The 18,251-nt window shown below is 41.9% G+C and overlaps 1 protein-coding gene across 2 annotated transcripts in view; it reads right to left on the reverse strand.

The window, feature by feature from the left end:
• The window catches only part of CHN2 (chimerin 2), an 89,838-nt gene that overhangs the window by 16,232 nt on the left and 55,355 nt on the right, over nucleotides 1-18,251 (reverse strand). Inside the window, exons 6-7 of one of the 2 annotated variants that reach the window (XM_017732164.1) lie at nucleotides 6,961-7,038; nucleotides 754-838 (exon numbers count right to left, since the gene is read on the reverse strand). In XM_017732164.1, coding sequence (XP_017587653.1) covers nucleotides 754-838; nucleotides 6,961-7,038 — 163 coding nt within the window. Of the gene's footprint in view, nucleotides 1-753; nucleotides 839-6,960; nucleotides 7,678-18,251 lie in introns of those variants that run through there. The other variant, XM_008632017.2, reaches the window with a different exon arrangement.

An 18,251-nucleotide genomic window follows, 5' to 3' on the forward strand; every position in this document is an offset into this window, starting at 1 on the left:
CTGGAGGTCAGGGCAGGGAGAGGTAAGACAAACAGTTTTTGGAAGAGATTGCAGATCTGAAGAAAGAAGTTATGAAAATCCATTTTTAATGCACCAAATACTGATTCACTTGCTGAATCTGAAAGCAAGTGATGTGATGATTATTGCATTTCTCCAAGATAATTTTTTTTCCACAAAAGAACAAACAAATTAAAAATAATTAATGCACTACTAAAATGCCAATAAAGGCAACAGAAAACTAATCCCTCTTGGAAACTGAAGGTCATATTTTTTGTTTTTATTTTGAGGTGGGATACTTCAGGCTTGCAGCAATGCATGGTATTTTTATGGGAAACAGGTGGCAGTCTTTTTTTGCAGACAAGGGCACTTCCCAGCAATCGGTAGCAAAAAGAGGAGTTATGAAGCCTGGTTGCTGGCTGGCTTTGCCATTTCCAGTGCTTGCTTCTTAAAACATAAAAACATCAGGGATAACTTAATCATGAAGAACAAGTTTGAACGTATACAGCAGGCACAGGAACAGGCACAGGCAGGACCAAGGTACTACTAGAGGATGTCGCTCAGCAACCAAGGGCTGATGGCTTCATTTCTAAACCAGCTAATGAGGCAAATGAAAATACTCTAACTTCTGTGGGAGGATTTCCTGCTTTGCTCTTTAAAGAAATCCCAGCCCTCCACTCCTGCAGGGAGTGCAGGCTGGGGTGGGACAGATGTCTGAGCATTTCAAGAGAATGACAGAAAATGTTGAAGTGCTACCTGAACACCTCACTCCCTGAGCGATGAGACCCCACATGAAGTTGGCGCAGTATTCACACCAGTGCGGACCTCGAAACGTATGGACCTGCAATACAAATGGGGGTGGGGGAAAGAAATGGGGTCACTGGGAGGCAGATGGTCTGACAGATGGAGCAACTGAAATGGATAAACAACAGAAAACTCAGTAGGAGTAAATCTTTAGCACATAGTGCCCACATCCTTCCAACGTCTAGATGAAATAAACCATGGGAACAGAAATTTGCTTTGATCTTGAAGTTTATCTTTCAGTAGGCTTAACATAGCAGAGAACCAGGCTGTGGATGACACTGAAAACAAATAATTTTTGCCTGCTGACATTCTAGCTATAGCAGAAGGGAGGAAACCATCAGAAAAAAAGAACTATTAATCCAAAAAACTGTAGATGAAAGCAGCCTTCCCCACTCTAGCAAGTATTTTGGAATCACATAGGGAAAAGATGTCAATAGACTCTTTTTCAGCAGACCAAACTTCATTTTGCTACAGTCCACACATGAGCAAATAAGGAAGAATAAAATGATTTGTGTGCTGACAGAGCCCACAGCTCCCCAGCCACATCTTGCACACCACGACTGCTTCTGCCACTGCTTTTCCAAAGGCTACAGCAGAAAATCTTTTTATTTAAGATGTGTATTCTGGTAAAGTAAGCATTGAATTTTCATTGAAATGAAGAATAAATAGTGAGGTCTATGCCCATGTGAATGGGCATGGTATGAGCTAGTTCTGGCCAGAGACTTAATTGAGCTTAACAAAACATAAATCATGCACACTCTGGCTGCTAATGCATCCCTTCCTTCTCTCTGCTCTTGTTTACCCATCGGGTGGATGGCTGAAAGGCCACTTCCACCCCTGGGATGGGAAAAGCTGCTCTCTGCTTTTCATAGAATGAAAAAACAGTCATTGACCTTTTTTAGATAAACTGTAAAGTTTTATGCCAAGCATTTTGCATGCTAATGTTTTTGCCCCATTTGTCTGCAGGATCACAACTACACAAGCCTGTACTCTTGAGTCCAGAAAAATGAATTGATTTTAATACAGACCTCTCTTCCTGATTTTGAGATAAAAATGTGAGCCTGGCTGCAAATGGCTCCTGACCAACTACTCACAGTCAAATAATTGTGGTAACAAACTTAAAGCAATAGTAGTTCTTCCTCCCTTTTGACAGTGAAAGGTCAAAACTGGAATGTTTGACTTTATTTGAAGTGATATTTTACCTCTCAGAAAACCACATATTTCTGTGAAACAAGACTTTGCAATAAAGTGTGAGATAGATATATTAGTAGATGTAGCGCCACACTTCTTTCTCATTTCATTTTACTTTATTTTGTAGAGTGGGTAGCATGAACTTCAGACATGGCTTTTTGTGGGGGTAAATGGCTGTGTGTAACAGCTGATGACCTGAGTTTCAGTCATATGCACTGTGTGACATTCAGTGGATACAAAACTACAGATAAAACTAATTATGCCTGCATCTTTATAATTTTTAGACTGAAAGCCACATAATTAGTAGGTCTGCACCTGCACTTAATTGTGGGTGAAAATCATCTGCTGTGGGAAGATAGCTAGCTGTGTCTTCTGCTTTGCAGCAGTTTACAAAAGCTAACCTTGTGAGAAGTGGCTGTAAGAGCTCAGCCAGGACTTTTAAAAACGTGCCATTTCACAAAAAAAGTCCATTGCAGTTGCTAGGATATTTGGGGGCTACTTGCTCACTTTACCTAAGGCTTATTTCAACTGATCTGGCTGAGGCTTATTTTGAAAATGGTAGCTGATTATTCCTTGATCTTTCCTGCCATTAATTGGAAAGTCATCAATGCTGACTGAGGGCTCCAATTGAGAAGTGCTGACAGCGCACCCTTCCCTTGTTCCATTCAGCTTAGTGGCCCTCAAAGGTTGAGCTCTCTTTATTCATTCACTTCAATTTTTCACGGATCTGCATTTTAGCTCAAATGGCAAGCCTCCAGCTGAAATACCCTGTGAAAAGCTAGTCTTGGTGGTTTCTGGCCAAGTTGAAACAGGGAAATTACCTGAAAAAAGAGAGAACTTCAAAAGTTTCTAGATGAAGGTGCAAAAAATCCCTTAAGAGGCAATTTGAACTATGCCTCTTGTCATTAATTTTAAAGAAATAACAGAGGAAGCCTGTTCTTAGGAACACAACATTTTTGAATGGTAAATGGGAATTCTGCCTGCAAGATTGGCCTCATCTCTGTTTCAAACTGGGAGAGGTAACAGCAGGTCTTAGATTTTTGAGATGGAGTTTTAGTTTTTGCCCCACCCTTTGTAACCACATCATTGCAAACAGACTGGGCATAGATTTTTTGGAACTATGATCTGGAACTATTTATTGCTGGTTCCTACCCCATCCTGAAGTAGGCCTCTCTGTGTACACACAGCATAGACTTGAGCTGCCTGGGCTAGAGCTGACACGTAATTTGAACTTTTAAAAAGAATTTACAGGGAACTATTTCTTAAAATAAGCCAAAGCCATGATGTTTCAGACTATACACTCTACTTTTCTTGTTCAGTCTTTCACCCTCTTCCAACGAAAAGTCGCTTCACTGTCTCTTCTCTGCTGGACAATCTCACACAACACTACCCTGCACGTCTCTTCTTGCTGCCTTCCTGTTCTCTTTGCCCTTCACCCCTCCAGTGCTCTTGCTTTCAAATGGCAGCATTCCCCCTGAAGGTGCTACCTTACTCACTTCTAGTTTGTGTCTCGAGTTGTCTTCACAGAGGGGGAAACTGAGACCAAAGTTAAGGAATGCCAGTACAGTGGCAAAACAAAATAATGCCGTGGGCAATATTGCAGAAATGGACAAAAACAATTGTCTTGAATTGAAATGCATTTTTTTTTAATTGACATTATACAGTATTGTTGCTGAGACAATTTTGGGTTTATGTGAAGGTCTGAAGACTTTTCTACTTGCCTTCCAAGAAAATAAGTGTTTTTCAGACTTTTGCCTGAATACAGACACATTTATACTCTTTTGTGGCCTCCTGCTGACCCTGAGCCATTTGCAGGGCAGTAAAGCTGACTCTGCTGTTATTTTTGTTTAACACATAATCTTCGTGATGTCTGTAAAAAATGTCTCCCCCAAGCCCTTTGTCTCCCAGAAGCAGTATTATCTGCAGTGCTTAACACAAGGGGAAATTTATCCCAAAGCCCCTGCTCTCCTAGCAGATCTCCTGACTTGTCTGTAATCAGCTGCCTTTACTCCACTAGCCCGCCTGCAGATGGGATTTGCCCATGCTATGGTGGCAAACAGGCACAGTATTGTGGTAAATGCACATTATTCAGCTGTATTTGCTCACTTAAAGCAGCACAGAAGCCCTCTCATGAATTCCCAGCCTAGAACAAAAAGCATGGAGCATCCTCAAACTCCATGCTGCTGCCCTCAAGCACGAGGTTGACCTCACCACCAGCTGGGACCCCACTGAAGTTGGCAGGTAAAGCACATCCAAATGAGGCTGCTGGATCCGAACTGGAACAAGATACAAGAGGACTTTGGGATCCAGTTAGGCTGACACCCACATAGCTAGAGAAATACCTCTGTGTTTTTCTAAACAGGGCTTCAGAGATTTATTCGCTTTCCTGAATTATGGTATGTCTACACTGGCTTATGCAAAGTTATCCCGCCAGACAGACGCCAGCTCCAAACCTAAATCCATGTGACTGCGTGGTGTGCTCAAGATGAACCCAGCTTAACAAATCAGCCTGGATACTAAATCTCTTTCTGTTCACTTGCCTTGAGTGTCTTGAAATTTGGAAGAGAGGTTGAATGAGAAAGCACGGATGCTCAGAAGGGTGTAAACCTGGTGCCCTCATGCTCCAAAGTTCAATGATGCTGTTTAATTTTTGTATGAGCTTGGCAAGGATGGAGGGAGAGCCGTCCTTGCTCTGAATTTGTGCCTTGCATCTATTTCTTCCTTTTGTTCCCCCTCTCTTGCAGTAAGTAAGATCTTTGGTGTAAGATGTACAAAAATCCCATCAGCTTTGCTAGAAATGTGCCCTTCATTTTTAAGATTCTTCATGGTTAAAGGACAAAAGCCAAAGAGTGCCTGTTTGTTCATGAAGAATTGCTTATGACAAGATTATGAGGGACACTGTGACACATAACCTTTATCCCTAGAAACTGAGATGAATGATATAATACGCATCAGTATTCGCCTTAAAATGGGGAAGACAACTTTTTGAATATCTGTGAAATAGCGTTGTCCTTCAGATTAATCCCATACCATCATAGCCTGAGTGCTGTCAAAAGCCATTAAGCATTTTGCCCCAAGACCCATAAAGCCATTCTTTCTTTTTAAAATCATTTCTTAACCCTTTTATGTAATGACTATGAAATATATTAAAGATATTAGCCTTGAGCCATGTTTTAAATTTAAATGTTTTATTCTGAGTACACTATCCACATTTTTTGTTTAACAACTAGACATGTTCTAATATATTCCTTTGGAAAACTAACTGTATTTGCATAGTGAACATACTTGTCCATTAAGCAAATGTAACACTTTTGATTGACCTTTCTGTACAATTATTTTAAAAATGTTTGTTCCCTAAGGTCTGTTATTGCCTTTACTAGGATAGGACAATTACTTTTGGCTGTCAAGTCTTTGAATACGTATCTATTTTAATCATGTGGTTTTCCAGTTAAACTATGACTCTTCTAAAACAGAAAGGAACAGAAACTGTACAGCAGCTAGATTGTGCAAACTCAAAGTTAACTGGGCACAGGTCCAATTATAAATCAAAGCCAAAACAAGGGAAGTTTTGAAGAGGAAAGAATGCATGGGTCAAAGTGGAAAGAAATTCCAGTCATGAGAAAATATTTTCTAGTTAAACTAAAATAGTTTTGATATTAAAATGATAATGAGGGCAAAACCCAGAAAGAATAAATGTTGGCTTAATCAAGCAAGAAAACACAGATTATTTCCCCTATTTCCTTTGGTGCTGATCAGAGAGGTAAATATCGACTTTTCTGTAGACTGGGTCAAGGAAGGGGAATGAGAAAAGGGTTGCTATTATTTGCTTTGTTCACTAATATTAAATGATTGATTTGCCAACAACAGCAGAAGCACTGCAGAGGTTAGCAATGTCTGCACAGCAGAGTATGTAGAAAAATAAGAAGTGAAACTTTTTTGCTAAGTGAAATGATTTTGATCATTGCTTCTCCCTTTTTGACAGGCCCGAGATGAATATCAGAAAATTCTTGTTCTGCTAATGAGTTGAACTATTCTGACAGTGACCCAGATCCTCAAGGAGCATTAACTAAACTGATGTTTCAAAGCTGAGATACATTCCTTTCTTGTCTTGTTACTGCCTCTTATTCTTGATGCTCATCCCGATAAGCATCAAAACACAATTTGACAGCATTAGCTCCGGTAACTGGCTGGCATGCTCTGAAACCAGCACAGTCCTTCTGGCAAAACATTTTAATACAAGCTGCCTGGAAGGTCTGTTTCCAAAGCTGAGTCACTTCCCTGCTGCAGTCTGCCAGAGACAGCACTTGGGAAAAGAATCCCTAAGAATCTGATTTTGTCCGTATAGACCACAAATAGATGATCCATTTAAACATCCCTGTGTTTGCCCAGTGATTTGTTTTAGTTTGACAAGCAAACACAAGCTCAGATCCTATAGCTCAGTGAGACTCTGAGAACATTTCCTTAGCATATGGTGAGGGAACAAAAGCTGGGAGACAATACTCACCACTGTGCTTTGCTTTATTGTTAGGAGCACCCAAGCTCCCCCAACTTCTGAAATCAGAAATGGTCCAAAATGTTTGCTGGTAAAATACTACTGGCTTCTGGTAATAGTTAGATTTCGAAAAGGGCCTTTTTCTTATTTAAAAGTAGATACACTTAAGATAAAGACAACAAATATGAAGTACTTTGTTTCTGAATAAAAAAGAAAACCCAATCTGTGAAAAAGAGTTAAATTGCCAGACAAGTAGCGCAGTGAGCAGCAAAACCATTATTTGGATTAAGTGCCTATGTAACAGCATACTAAGAACTCAGTTAATAGAACTTGAAGTAGAAAGAAAAATGCATTTTTCAACCCTTTCCTTAGAGCTAGTATAAATAGGTGCATGCAAACCTCATCACAACAAAAAATAAAATTTGAGGCATCTCAACAGAACTTTTCAGCTGAAAAGAATAGCAAGCTGTGCTTACCTTAAAATTGTGTGCTTTTTCATAGTTGAAGTGGTTGTCGTTCTGAGTTAAGGCTGCTCTTCTGACCAAGGAGGTGATCTGTGAATAGGCAAAGAGTTTCAGAGGTTGCCACAAAAGTGCCCCCTTGACTCCCACCTTCACCCCCAGGGCCACGGCCAGGAGCTCTTGGCGCTTCCTTCCTCGCTTCGACTTGTGAACAACAGCACAGTTTTTCTCATTTTCCAGCCACAGATCCTCTGAGAACATAGCGCTGGGATCCCAAATCTTTTCCCTGTCTTCCTCAGCGCCAGGGAGCCTGACTGTAGTCAGCACGGTACAGTTTGTCCAACTGCTTCTGATGTTAGACAGCAGATTTGAAGCAGCTGCAGCCCATTCTGCCGAGACCTCTGGCATGTGACTTGAATGGGCCGTCTTGTGGGACGGAAGGAGCTTCTGCATCTGAATAAGTAACGGCCTGTGCCGTGCAGCTTCTTGAGGCAGATGTGTGCCTCGAACAATAGCACAAATTCATACACTGAGCAGCCTCCCCCACCGTGCTCCCTGAGCAGGGGTCTCCAGAGAGGTGCTGCTGAAATACCGGCTGGGGGACACACAGCGTTACAGCTTCACCCCCAAAGGCATTTCCAGGGATAGATCTCTTCAACTCGGCGGTGTGTTAAAAAATGAACAAACAAACAAAAAGCCCCTGGAAAGCCCTCACAACTGAATCTGATGCTGCATCCAATTACACTCAGACTTGGAGACTTATCAGCCAGCAGTCTGCATGCCAGCAGATTAAGCTCTTAAAACCATGATGATTGTTTAATCTTACAGGGCAAAAATCTCTCTCTTTTTTTTTTTTTTTTCCATTTTCATATTCTGTACAAGGGAAAAAAAAATCCAGCACCACTCCAAGCACTAACAGCATTTTTATGCCATGGTTTAAATTAAGCATTTTGTCAGTGTGCACTTGGTAGCACTGAGGTAGTTCACTGCCAGGGAAAGCTGAAAGCCCAGCTGGGACTATGCGGGCTTGGAAGCCCTGGAGCCCTGTGCAGCACTCGAGTGAAGGCAGCAGGGGAGCTTCACAAGGATGCAGGAGGCCCACACGCACAGCCCTGTTTGCAGAACGGGGTCTTCAAGGTGGCAAGAGCAGTTGTGCTTTGCTCTGGTTATTTGCATCTATAGATTTTGAGGGGAACTAATTTCTAGTTAAAGCCCAGGGACAGGAGGTATTGGGACCCTGACCAGTCTGTGCTACAGCTTTCAGTGTTACTTTCCACACGTGATCCACTTTTTTACAGGCAGGTAGTTCCATGTTCCAGGACTCAGATCTCTGATACTGAGCATTCACTGGGAAGCACATAAGCACACTCAGGACTCCCTCCCCACCGGTTTCCTTCCCTCCAGCTCCCCTCTCTTACTCCTTTACTAAGTATTCCAATTCCCCATCCATAAGAGGAGGATAGGAGTTACCTGCTCAGCAGAGCATGGTGAGATTTAAGTCTAAAGGTGTGCCTAATGCTCGAAGTGCTGTGATAGAGCAGAGTGGGGAGTTGCCAGTGCTACTGGGAAAACCGTCTCTTTGAACTGGAGACACTAAAGAGCACATCAGCCTTTCACAGTCTGCCCCACTTCAACTAACCCAGAAAACATGTGAAATTAAAGTATTTAATTCACTTATATTAACTTGTGACGTTGACCTTGCATCTATTTTTTTCAGCCTGCTTTTACCTCAGGCTGAAAAGTCAGAAGGTTCATCTAATTCACTTACTAAACCCTCCACCACACAGACTGCCTGTGCTTAGTAAAAGTGATGCTCTGCTGATTTGAAAGCCCATGGGGACAGATGGTTGTCCGTCAGTAACATCAGGCTGGGCAATTTCAGAGAGTACCCTACTTAGGGTTTTCAAGAAGCTGTGCAACCTGCAAAATCAGCTTCTCAGCCATAAAACCATGCACTTACTTCTATGTATAGCATACTTAATTCCTTTCTTTTTCAGGGAGCTCACAACACCACTTTTTACATGCTCCCTTACTCCAAAGCTTCTGCTCCCCAGTAGGGAGGATTTCCATGCAAACCCTTTGCTCCCTGAGCTGTTGCTGCCCATTCAGCCTTTCCCCAGGGCTTGGCACTGTTATCTGACCACTGGTGACAACTGGCTGTGATGCACGCATGGACATTGCTCTGCCTGCAGGAAATCCCTGCTGCTCTTCCATATGTCCTCCTGTAGTGAGTCCCAGTTTCTGTTAGCTCAGGACCTTTATCTGCTTTCCAGGAGACAGACAGACTATAGCTCCCCAGCTCTCTCTTCATGTGTTTCAAGAGGTAAAAAGTACTGGTTTTTGGGACATCTCTGATCCCTCAGAAGCAATGGCTTCAGTTTGGGCCATCACAAAGAAAACCTTGGAGTTTCTCAAAGTTCTTATCACATTCCAGTTTCTTTCCTCAGTGCTATTTAAAATGTACTTATATTTATCAGAAAGAAAACACCCAAACTAGTTCTGGGTTGTCAGACACCTCTGAATCTACAGCATCTAAATCCCCATATATACATAAGCTACTTTTTCTCTAACTTCCAGCATAACAGATCCAAAGTCAGAGAAAGGTCGGTTTCCTAATAATGCTCTAATATTTGCATTTATGTCGCTAGACTGATAAAAATCCCATTATATAACCAATATTTTTTACATAACATGGCAGATTTGATACTCAAGTGACAGGCTTATGATGATACATCTTGGAATTTCAATTTATTAAACTATTTTTGGAATATCAGAGTGTCATCCTGGGATCAGACATACAGACATATTTAATGGAAACTCTGAGTGTTTGCACAGAAGCATTAAACTTAATAGACTTGGGGGAGGAAAACTCAGCCAAACCTTATGACTAAGGCAGAGCAGTATTTACTGTTTATCATATATGAAATTTTATTTATCCCTGGGGTATCTGCCTTGCTTGGGCCCTGTTTAGACAGTTGTTTAAGGGGATTCATTGCAGACACAGGATGTGCACAGAAGGCCAGCACTGAGTGCATCCTCTTAAGGAGTTTAATCAAAGCCCTGACAGGTTTGGTGTCTAAATGGTGCTGCAAAACTCAGATGAGCATGGACCACAAACACAACCACTTCCTTCTCTAAATACAGTGAAAACTTCAGCAATGACAAATTCTCAGCCACAATCAGTTCCTGATATCGCAGGCTCACCCCAGTGCTCTTCTTTTATCTGTTTTCTTTTTCCTAGTACAAAATTGGCTGCACAAGGTGTCAACTCGTTCAAAGAGCATCTCTTGATCAACTTAGTGAGTTAGCCTGCAGCTAAAAAGGAGAAGGCCAGTGGCTAAGAATGTTACTTCTGGTTGTCACTGAACGTAAAGCTAGTGAAGGCTGAAAGGCGAATATGGGTTATCTGTGTTTTCAGACCAAAGCATTTCTGCCTAACATATAATTTTAGTTTACTAGTCTCTTTGTAAAACAGATGTGCTGTATAGGAAATTGGGGATTTAGAGCAAAATAAACGTCACTGAACTAGAATAATAAAACTAAGGGGCAGAGCAGGGGGGAAGAGGGCGACGACTCATCTGTTGCGCCATTTCCAGCGCGCCTCTGCAGCATGAGCTGAGCCACACCATTGTCTCTCCCCTCAAAGACTGGCGTCTTGTTTGCTAACAAAGGCCTCGGGCGTAGGAAAGAACGAACTGCACTATGAAAAGCTTTTGGTTTTGTACATGTGGTATGATTTCTGTTGTAGTCGTGTGGGCAGTGCAGAGGACTTGCTGGAAGCAAGCGGTGGGGGAACTCTGCATGCTGCCCTGCTACTCTGTGCCAGCTCCAATGTGGTGAGGAGTGACACTGTGGGAGTGATGGCTTCTCTCCCTGAGCTGCCACCATGCCTAACTGTGGCTGGCAGGGAGGGGAGATCAGGGGGCACATCCTTGGCTTGCTGCTCTGCCTGACAAAGGACACAGCTGTGGGGAGGAAAGGAGGAGCACGGGCATGTCTCTTTGGATGACACCACAAGTGAAACAGTTCCTCCATGATGAGGAACTGTGACAAATTCGTGACTGATCTCTAACTAAACACACTTAACTCTGCACATAGATACAGTCACAGGTCAAAGAGAGGCCTGTTTCCTCGCAAGCACGGCACACTCGGTTATCTGCCAGACAGATTATGTTTGCTCAATCGCAAACACGTGGTGGAGATGACACATGGAGCAGGAATCTTGCAGCTATTGGGTTTGTCCTAGTTTTCTCCCACGGAGCTCTTCCCACGAGGTGCTCAGAACACGTCAAAGAAGCCATCTCTTAGCAAGACACAGGACACAGAGGGGAAATGGTGGTGGAGGCCAGTCAGCCAAAGGCCTTTGCCATACCACAATCCCACCAGTCCATGCCTCCTACTGCCACAGCACTGTGAGCTGCCATTAAAAGGCTTCTGTGCTGCACAAACAGTGGGAGGAAACAGGCTCCAAGAAGAAAACATGCTGAACACAAAGCCAAGCACAATGCGTGCAGAGTGGTGCTTGCCAACGTGATCTTGCAAAACCCACGTTCCTAAGAAACCCTCTCTCCAGCAGGAAGGCTCCCGATGTCAATTACGTGAGCAGAGCTTGCAGAGGTGGGCAGTGGCCAGGGGCTATGGGAGAAATCAGATTGCACAGCTACTGGGCTGTTTGCTTTTTGGTGGAAACACCATCTTCTTGCTCCTAGGGAATCAAAAAGTTACAGGTCTGTTCAACAGAGCCCTACCTGCAATCACTGCGAGCTTCCTCCAAGTGCAGGTCCACTGGGATTCCTCAAGGGTGCCCCTTCCCCACCCCAAACCCAACAGTCTCTTGTTTCCAGCAGAAAACTTCCTTTCAAGGTGAATTGTCACTCAGTAAACATGACACTTTTAATGAAAAAGCAAAGAACCACAGGTGGTTTTTTTAAGGATTAAGATTTATCTATAGTTTTTCTTTGTTACGACTTGGCATTTCAGCTTTTTTTTTTAATAACCTCCAGTACCTCTGAAAATTATGACTGAGCTGCTGTCAACAATATGCTGTTCAGGCAGCAGATTATCTACACTGGGCTCCTGTTCTGGAAAGGCTGGTTGCACTTCCATCACCACCATTCACACCTATCTTTTGCAGATAATCCACAGCAAAGAAACCTGTTTATTTAGGAAGACTTCTGAAGTACATGTTTTGATGCTAAAGTTATTAAAATAGTAATATTTACACCTCTCCTAAATTAATGCGATTGATTATTTATTAGCATCACAGCAACCAGCTGTCATTTATGCACACTTCTGACAGGCTATTCAGTCCATTCCTACACAGATAAAAGATACAATTTACCTACAGCAAATGGAAATCTAATCTCCCTTTAACTTCAGATCCCCTTTCTAAATCCTCCTCAAACAGATTTTTCCGTATGCATCATGATTATTTTTCTCAAAACAATGTAGTGAACCAAGCAATACAACATCCAAAGGTGAAATACTGTATAATCAGGAAGGCACTAGTGAGACTATTATTAAAAATAATAGTTGCTGTAAGCCTCTTATGGTGTATTAATATAATAAACTATTGTCTATTTTGGAAGAACAACTGGAGATCACATTAAGTGGGATGCAATTACATAGCCATCTTCAATTAAGAAATAGTGAGTGGACTAAAAGCTTTTATGCTGTCAGGCAATTCTATCACTTAATGCATTAATTTGTGTATTTCCCATCCACCTTTGTATTCAGTATGTCTGAAATAGTATTTTGATTTCTTATTTTTGTAAACTATAATAGATATGCATTGTGTCAGTAACATGGAAGAAATAGTGCAGAAATGGGGAAAGGACCTTGGTACAGTATGAACTACCACAGCAATTCCCTCAAATAACCCCGTAGAGATTAACATGCTAACAGCAGGTCTAGCCTATTTATTGTCTCGACTTCCTTTCCTCCCACTCTCCCCTTTATCCTTCCCAATCCATCTCCATACTTGTCAAGGTTATTAATGACGTTTTCCTGGCCAAGTTCATGATCCTCTCCTCTGTGCTTAAAATTCATGACCAAAATGGTAGCAGAGGGACAAAAGAGAAGAAGCATGAGGACTAAGTGGGGCAGATGAGAGCAGAGCTGCACACCACAGCCACTGCTGCTGCTGTGGTGGAAGAGGAACACCAGGGCCCCACGGAACACCAGCCCCCACAGGGCTGCCAGGAGCCGCTTCATCTGCAAATAGGGCTTTTGCAGGGAAACTGCACTGGATTGATTTCTGAATTGCCTCTTGTTCTCCCTGGGGATAAAACACATGCAACTGACTGAATTTGCCGGCCTGCAGTGTATGTCAATGAGTACTGTTATCACACATATAGATCAATATGTATCCATGATAACATCTGGCTTGTAGGCAAATGAAAATTCAAACATGATACTTATCCTGATATTTGCAAAGTATTGGCAGTGATCCTGTTATTCTGTCAACGATGATGGTATTTTTTTGACAACAGAACTAACACAGTATTTCTCTAACAAATAGACATTTAAGAATTGAATGGATGGATGGATGGATGGATGGATACATAGCAGGTGTCTACGCTAAAACAGTAACACGTTCTTGCTTTATAACCAAAGGAGAAAAACAGAAACCTCCAGACAGTGATTCATCCTCTTCTATAAGAGGTCAAGTCTAAAACGGATGAGCTTGAATTGTCTTCTTGCAGGTCATTAATGGATCATATCGGAAAACTCGATGACTCTGGTAGAAACAGATAGGTTTACTTTAAGATATTCAAAATTAGGTAAAATCAATAGCTCTCTGTACTATTTTCTGTATCTGTTCTGTTATCTATTCAGTTTTAGAATAAATTAAGTAAGAAATAATTTATTTTATCAGCCTCAACCATATCTATAAGTAATTATAGATTAATAACTGTACTTTGCTTTGGTTATCAATACTCCCCATACTTCAGACTGGCTAAGACTCATGCTCTGGAAATGTGGTATATCCAGTTTACTGTATCATTTGTTACACAGCTGCATGAAACTTTATAAAACTTCATAGGTTTATCTGGGCTCATTGAATGAACTTTTTCAAGAAGTTTAACTGTAGGGGCAAGAGTCTACATTAATAGAGATTTCTAACACTGACTATGTAGGTAGCCAGTATTTTGACACCTCACCCACAGAGGAAATAGCCTAGCAACATAATGAACTTAATATGACATAGAGTGGCCTCAATGAGTTAAGAAGGAAGTGACTCATGCTGACTGCAATATATGGGACTATTAGTCAAGAGACAGAGATTTAAAAAAATAGCCTAAACATTACAGTTTTTATCCAGATCCCCAGTGAATGCTGGCTCAGCACCATGTAAGCTATACACCTATATGACCTGCTCATATTTTTACATTTTCACTGTGAAGCTCTTGATTTCCAAAGAAACAGCACTTTGTTTAGGAAAGCCAGCTTGCCATTGATTAAAACTGTCATTACCCTGCAAGGAGACTGCAGAGCTTGAACCAGAGCCAAACCCGCTGGGCTGCCACAAAGAAGTGGAGAAGTTAACGCTCTTACTTCCCTGTCTGGGGAGAGGCAGAGAGGCAAGAATGTCTCTTCTGAGAAAGACAACTCCTATGAGTGTGGCACAGTGCCCTTGTGATTAGGGGAAAAGGAAAAGATGGCAAAAGGCCTGGAGGCGCCATAGCCAACAGCAGTCCTGGAGCCTCTAGGCTTGTTCATGTGGGGTTGTCATTAACCATAACTGCTTAATGGAGCTAGCTGGATGTCATGCTCAAACACAGGGTTAGACTGAGGACCATGTTTTGTGAGACTGCACTAAGTCTGTGTAATATCAGCTTTTTAACAAATCCCAGTCCTATACAGCTACTATGTTATATGGTGGGCAGAAGGCTTGGATGTTTGACCTTATACCTCATTACATTCCCAAATGTATACACAGCACCCTACACAAACACCTACACTCTCACTTTTGGGATAATTCTCATTTCTCTGTCTCAAACACTACTACACCCTACAGCCATGTGTTATCTCAAAGAAACACAGTAACTGTCTATCTTCTCCACACACAGTAAAACCTAACACAACAAAAATAAACACAATACAAAAAATAAAAGTGAGAAAGTTCTTCTGTTTCTCACTTTGAGTTCTGATACTCTATGTTAGTGACAGTAAACTTCTGGAGTGAGACCAACTCAGCCTTGCAGCACATGCTCTGGGCTGAATCTTACAGAGTGCAGTCAGAGTGCCTGTTCATATAGAGAAGAAAAAAATCTGCCCCTCCTGGGATTATGGTAAAATGTGGAGAAAAACAGGCTTCATGAAAGTTTCCCAGAAACAACAGTCAGACAGCAATGGCATTTATTACCGGAGCCACTAACCGCTCGGCAGAGCCGGCTGATCTCTGGAGGAGCTGTAAAGCAGCGCTGACGGATCTGCCAGAATGTAAAGTATGCTGTGGGAGTCTTAGGAACCAACAGCAGCACCCCAAGTTTTCCCCAGCTTAAGACAGCTTAAAACAAGAGACTTTATTGTGGGTTAAACAGAGATTTATGCAGACTGAAAGGGAACAAATTTGTGAACCAGTGATTCACGAACTGGTGATCATCTTGTCTAAAAAACTGGCAATCTATAAAATTCTTCCTGGTAACAGTTCAGGAGTGGATTCTCAATGGTGTGATGCTCTGTTCATTTAGCACTCCCAGGGAGATGGGAATGATAAGCAATTTGCAGGGAGGACAGTGCCAACATCAGCATCAAGTGGCAAACAGGATTTTTCTCTAGTTTTGGCAATTTCTTGGTGGTGTGAAGGAACTCTAAAGCTTCAGTCTCAAACTTAATTCACATTACTGCACTACACTGCTGCTCAGCAGCCATGGCACCTTCAGATAAACTACACAGTACAATGACCCAGAAATGTAGTCATGTGTTTCCTACCACTAGTAATATTTCTGTCCCCTTTTACTGCAGCATCTTGTGACTTTTTCCCATTAAAAAAGCATAAACTCACTAGACTATGTAAGGTGAAAGGACTTATTCATGCCATTTAGGAAACAAAGTAGGCAATTAGCAAATAAGAACACAACATGTTTTCAGGTTGAAAGAATACTTTTTAACAAGCCTGAACCAACAGCCCTTAACCACAAAGAAAGGGATAAAGGCTAGTTTTATAAAAATGCTGTGCTTTATGACTGTGAAGTTTCATTTCAGTATCCTTTATGAATTGCATTGTGAAAAACCAAAGAGGGCAATGGGCAGCCACTTTCCACATGCACTAGTGAAATTGTGGCATGGTGGCCATCACTGGTTTTGGTGATGGCCCAGCCGTGGCTGTCTGACAGCTCGTCTGAGCTCACTTGTATATCCATGAATGTCCAAGGACACGTTCCCCTGAGACAGGAGCACACAGTGTTTACAGCTTACCTGTTTGTGAAATATGTGCTTCTGTCCCATCACCTCCAAGGAATGCCATTAACCCTGGTAGTGACAGACAGCGTAATCCCAAAAGAAGTGGTAAGGCTGTATAGCCCCTGGTATATCCCTGGCTTCGGAATGTGTGTTTGCTTAAAAACAGAGAAGGAATCCATGCAGGCAAAAGTGATGTGGGGTTAAAGAAAAATCAGAAAGCCCTGAATTCAGCCAGGTTCACTTACCTATTTCATTATATGCCTGAACTTTACCCCAAGAATGTATTACATCCCCCCTTGTGATATAAGAACAGCACAGAGGATAAAAGTTGGGACAGGACTGGCACCACGTATGGAAAAGTACAAACGCATCTGCAGGAATGGGCAATTTCATTCTATGGGATATGTACCCTCCTCCAACTCCTTCCAGCTCACCTTGCAGAAAAAGCCACTCAAAGTATAAGCAACTTCTTCTTCTCATAAATGAGGTTTTGAGCACCTTGGCCCTTGTTCCACTTCCCTTTTCCCACAAAGCAGCAAGAGAACTCCTGTGTGCTGCAGACAGTACACGAAAAGCATGGTTCACTGCACTTTTATAAGGGCATGTTATAGGGTACGCAAACCACTTGAGATCACACTCTTTGAACTTGCATAAAGTACCAGAATGTATCCAAGTTGTTTTATTTTCCCTTCAAAATAATTGTTTTGTGTTGTACTTACTTAGCTCTCTGCTTGAAGCTGGCTTTGTTACTCCGTTACTCCATGGGTAAGTAGCGGCACAGCTATCCTTGAAAGCACATACACATTCCCATGGCCATTAGAGAAACAGCCAGACAAAGGCTGACCCCACTTCTCTGCTACTGAAAGAACACACAAAGGCTGTATAATCCTAGTTTTATTTTCCTGTACAGGTGTCATTTGACCCTGATATCCTTATAACCCCCTTTGACCCACAGCCCAGTGCCCACTGGTATGGAGCAGAGGCTTTTGTTCCTGATGGCACACCGTGCACAGCTGCTTCCATCATTGTCTGGAGAGGGACAGATGGCTGCTCTCAGCACAAAAAGGAGATTAAAAAAGAACTGAGGGAATGACATCACTCCTCAGCCTGGGATTTAATTCATGGGACCTGTGGGGCTACCAGTGGCATGGACTAACACTGCAGTTGACTCTGCCCATGGACAGAAAAAAGGTTGTATTTTGCACAGTAAATGAATTTTTTTTTTTAAATATACAGTTGCCACCACTCTAATATTTATGTTCTTTAGCAGTTTTTAGTTAATCTGAATATATACTATCCTATCAGAAGCAGCACTTCTAAAGTACTCTGAAAGTAAGACTGATATTGTACCCTCCTTCTATCCATGGCTGTAGTTCAACTGCAGTAACTTGGTTTAAAGCTTATTTATTTTGTTTCACTTGTGATGAAGGAGTTCATAACATATAGCTGGGGAAACAAAATAGAGTGAATGATTTTCACCATTAGGACCAATCCTGCTATAACACTTTGTAGGTAAAAGATTTCATCCATGTCTCATAGCCCCACTTAAGTCAATTGAACAGAACAAAACAAGAAAAAAAAGTGTGAAGCTTTAGTTCTGGAAGTAGTGAGCTTTGTTGTCACTTTTCTGCCTTTAATTCAGCTCCAGATCTATGAAATCACTTGAATTCTTCTTTTTGTGATTATCAGACACCAAAAGTATTTATCTGAATTTATTTATTAACTTAAGTACATTACTTGATTACTGTTTGGGACACAGGAATTTGGCCTGTCTCTATGTTTGGTACTTGGTGCCATCTGCACCAATGTTTTTCTGCAGAGCAGAGATTTTTGCTCTGCAACAGATGTCTCATTGAAGACACTTGTCAAAGTGGCCACGTAGCTGCTACCACCCTCTT

This window comes from Corvus brachyrhynchos, unplaced genomic scaffold (assembly GCF_000691975.1).
Source record: "Corvus brachyrhynchos isolate BGI_N302 unplaced genomic scaffold, ASM69197v1 scaffold53, whole genome shotgun sequence".
Taxonomy (NCBI): domain Eukaryota; kingdom Metazoa; phylum Chordata; class Aves; order Passeriformes; family Corvidae; genus Corvus; species Corvus brachyrhynchos.